Source organism: Amblyomma americanum, chromosome 1 (genome assembly GCF_052857255.1).
Source record: "Amblyomma americanum isolate KBUSLIRL-KWMA chromosome 1, ASM5285725v1, whole genome shotgun sequence".
In the NCBI taxonomy this organism is placed as follows: Eukaryota; Metazoa; Arthropoda; class Arachnida; order Ixodida; family Ixodidae; genus Amblyomma; species Amblyomma americanum.
The window spans coordinates 71,165,902-71,170,378 of NC_135497.1; the positions used below are offsets into that span (position 1 = coordinate 71,165,902).

Here is a 4,477-nt window from a genome sequence, read left to right on the forward strand (position 1 = left end):
GGCTCAACCCTTTAATTCGGGCGATGGCTCAAGCCACCTACTTATGAAATTTTTCTCTTCTCTTGATTTTAGCCACCAATCAGATAACCTTCGCTTGCTCACTTCTATTCGCTTAAAACCTACTTTCCCTTCACTCTCTTAAACCCCTATGCCTTAGATAAATCAGCCCCGCTGCTTTCCTCTGTAGGGTGACGCCCTTTACGAGGACGGCGCAAAATAACGCCCTCTTGGGGACGGAAACCTCAGCAGACCAGGAACATGAAGCCGCCCACATTTGGACTTTGGTATCACAACGAAAAAGCTGTCTGGAACCGCCGATCCGCCGAACATTTGCTTGGGGCGGTGTGCAGCTGAGCATGGAAGCCCATACCGGGTCTCCCGTTTATTTCATTCCGCGTCAACTGTTCGATAAGCATCACGGGCAATGGCCGAAACTGAAACTGTCCAGTCTGAAATTAGGCTCCAACACAGGACGCCTTCCAGTATTTGGTGAGCTTGAGCTCCAGGTTTGTCATAAAGGGACGACAGTAAAGTGTGCGCTGACCGCGTTGGACTGTGCGGGACCTATCCTCTGCGGTCGCGATTTATTCAAACATCTGAAGAGCGCAGGTGTTCCGGTGGTTCGTTATGACGAGGACTCAGCGTCAAGAAAAGAAGCAAGCGAATCCAGCGTGAACATCATCTTCCATTACTACCACGACGTATTCTCCGAGGAACTGTAACTAATCAAGCGTCCTTTAGCCGGCCTGCAGATGAAGGAAGGCGCCGTACACAAGTTCTGTAAGGCCATACCTATTCCATACGCGCTGCGCGATTGAGTCTGTCTGTTGTCTGTTGTTTCCAGTACGAAAGAAAAGGAAAGTGCACAGGCCTGCTCACTGGCTCAAGCCGAGCCACAATCGCTACCACGTGCAGATAGTAGGAGAGTTGAAAGATAGGATAGAAAGACAGGATAGTACAGACGCGCTAAAGACAAGGCCGATCCCACAGGCAGTGCAATACCGGGCCAACCGATGGCGGAATTGAAGCAACCTTCAAGCACTCCGCCACATTTCCAAAAATAAGTCCAATATGTTAGGTTCAAATGGGACCCGCATCAGTCCCTTGAACGAGACCGTTTAGTTGCTCTGGGCGTACTGTCGCTGGTGGCACACTCTGAATGGGCAACGCCCATAGTCACAGTGCTTAAGACGGCGCAGTAAGGATCTGCGGCGATTTCAAGGCCACAGTAAATCCAGCGTGTGCAACTGAGCAATACCCTTTGCCAATCACTGAGGGTAATTTTGCCCGACTACACTATGGGGAATATTTAAGCACTCTCGATTTACGGGGTGCATACAGTCAAGTGGCGCTAAATGATGACGCTAAGAAAGTTTGCGTCATTAATACGCCAAAAGGGCTATTTTTCTACAACAGGTTTCTTTTCGGGATAGCCGCTGCGCCTGCTATATTCCAAAGAAAAATGGATGAGGTTTTGGCTGGTCTTCCAGGAGCACAGGCTTATCTGGACGATGTGCTCCTTTCCGAAAGAGCGAGTGACAGCGGTGAGACGCTGAAAAACTTCTTAGAGCGCTTCCGAGAGCGTGGGGTAAAGCTAAGCTTCGATAAGTGCAAACTGCGCAGCCCAGCAGTAACTTATCTAGGGCATCACATCGATCGCGATGGGCTTCATCCGAATGAGAAAAACCCTGACGCTATCATGCAGGCACCCAACCTATGTAATGCATTCGAGCTACGTTCGTTTTTGGGTATGGTTACTTTTTTACGCGAGGTTTCTGCCGAACATGTCAACCACTCTTGCTCCATTGCATCAACTGCTTGAAAAGAATGCACGCTAGCTATGGAAACAGCCTCAAGAGCTCGCATTTGAACGCGCCAAGCAAAACCTTAAAACAGCCACGGTTCTCGTTCATTTCCACCCTTCGAAGGAACTTAAACTTGAATGTTACGCGCCTCCGTACGGTGTGGGAGCTGTCTTGTTTCACACGACTGGTAACGATCACAGGCCCATCGGGTTCCGCTTGCGAACATTAACTCAGGCGGAGCGCAAATATTCACAGCTCGATCGAGAGGCACTGGCACTGGTATTCGGCGTCACGAAATTCCGTGACTACCATCTAGGTCGGGAATTTACCTGCTGACTGATTATCAGCCATTGCTGAGCCTGCTGAGATCAGACAAGCAAACGCCTCCAATGGCCGCCGCTCGGATACAACGTTGGGCGCACCACCTGGGAGCCTACCGGTACCTGCTACAGTACGCACCAGGACGACAGATGCTGAACGCTGACGCCCTGAGCCGACTTCCGCAGCAATCTCCTCAAGCTGACGTCAACTGTGAGCCGCCCGAATATGTGCTGTCGCTGAACCAGCTGAATTATGGCGCCGTGACAACGCGTGAGCTGAAGGCATTAATGCCTTTCGACCCTGCTGGTTGAGGTCAAACAATACATACTACATGGGTGGCCCAGAAACGCAAACGGAATCACCCGGGCCGTACTGCCGTTTTTTGACCGGAAGCTCGAACTATTCATAGCACATGAACTAGTGTACTGGGGTAATAGGGTAATAATACCAACCGAAGCTAGGGAAGGAGTGCTGCCTCTTCTACATGAAACACAGAACAGTTCACCGGCAATGAAATCTGTCGCGCGTTCTTTTTTCTGGGGGCCAGGTCTTGCCAGAAATATGGAAGAGTTTTCTGCTCAGTGCAAGAACTGGGTGCAAAATCTGCCGATGGCAGCCCCGGCCCCTTCCGTTAACTGGCCTGAAACAGCCGAAAGGTGGTTCCGTATTCACGTTGACTACGCGGGTCCGATCTGCGGAAAAAATGATACTCGTAGTAGTCGACGCGTATACCAAATTGCTCGAAGCAATACCTTTGTCCCATGCGTCAGCGCAGACTACCATTACCTGTCTGCGTGTCATTTTCAGCAGGTTTGGATTACCCCGCACGATCGTTTTTGACAACGGAACCCAGTTTACCAGTCAAAACTTCGCGTCGTTCTTGGCAAACAACATTGTGCGCCTGCGATGTGCTCCATACCATATTCAGTCTAATTGTGCGGCAGAAAGGGCAGTGCGACTGCAAAAGATGGCCTTCGAAACATGAGAGAAGGGAAATTGTAAGAGAACCTAGTATCATTGCCTAACTACCGGAAGACTCCACGAAAATCGTGTAAATCCCCAGCAGAGCTGCTTTTGGGCTATCAAAAGCGCTCACGCGTGGACACATGCAAGCCTTCAGCACTTCCGGGACCAAAAGAGAACAATTATGACTTGCTGCCACTACTTCTAAGTGAGGTGTATGCCCGCAATTACGGTGCGGGGAGTATCTGGACGCCTTGCCATGTGGAGACGACGTCTGGAGCGCGAATGGTGACCGTGGAAACATCGGACGGAGTCGTCCAGCGGCACGTGTGCCAGGTCCGCCCGCGACCAGAAGCACCAAGGGATAACCCGGCAGTAACTACAGCCACCACACATTGCAGTGCGCCAGACCAAGCAACACAACTACAGCATCCAGAAACAGTGAGCCCGGATGAAGGCATTTCAGCTCGGCGCACCCCAAATGGCACCGGTTCCCCAGATCTTCCGGCACCAGATATTCCGGTGGCCCCGTTGAATACAGGTGTCGCCCAACAAACTTAGACTTGCAACGATGGTCAAACGGGCTAGTTGGTAGCTCATATTTGGAAAGAAAACAGCGCACCTTTAGACACTGTGTCGTTATATCTGCCATTGTCCGTGTCTAAAGGTGCGCTGTTTTTTTTTCGAAATTCTGAGACGCTCAACGAGAGAACACAAGCCAGTGCAACGTTTTCATTTCTGAGGAGGAATGAATGTTGCAATTTCATGTGTTTTCGAAGCGCGCACCTTTTATCGCCTTATTTAACGATCCTTCAGAGCTTCGGACTATCTCGACTAACATGTGCCCCTTCCTATCTTCCTGCCACTAGGGTACTTATAAATATGCCCTAAACCTGTGAATAAACGTTCATTTTTGGTTCTACTGACTACGCTGCTCAGTAATATATATATATATATATATATATATATATATATATATATATATATATATATATATATATATATATATATATATATATATATATATATAATGTCCGTCAAGTTCCCAGACTGAGTTCACTAAACAAAATGCGTGTAACACTGAAATCATTTGTGCAGCACATTTCGAAATAGTCTCCCTTGCAGTCTATACAAAGCTTTCAACGCTTCTTGAGGTCTTGGAAACAGTTGAAAAACGCTTCTTTTGGCAGGACTATCAGCTCCTTTGTCGTGGCGTCTTGAATGGCCTCCACGCTCCCTGCCCAGCGACCATTTAGGGCCCTCTTCAGACTATGAAATCGGAAAAGATCGCACGGGGAGATGTCAGGCGAGGATGGCGGATGGAAAAGTACAGTATCGCTGCGCTTAGCGAGAACTTCTGGCACGCTGAGTGCAGTTTGCGGCCTTGC

At 49.3% G+C, this 4,477-nt stretch overlaps 1 protein-coding gene across 1 annotated transcript; it reads left to right on the plus strand.

Moving 5' to 3' along the window:
• The first annotated feature begins 2,194 nt into the window (after positions 1–2,194).
• On the plus strand, positions 2,195–3,831 carry LOC144112989 (uncharacterized). Its single transcript, XM_077645839.1, has 3 exons — positions 2,195–2,329; positions 3,240–3,646; positions 3,780–3,831. Exons 1-3 carry the CDS (start codon positions 2,195–2,197, stop codon positions 3,829–3,831), a joined length of 594 nt encoding a protein of 197 aa, XP_077501965.1.
• The last annotated feature ends 646 nt before the right edge of the window (positions 3,832–4,477 follow it).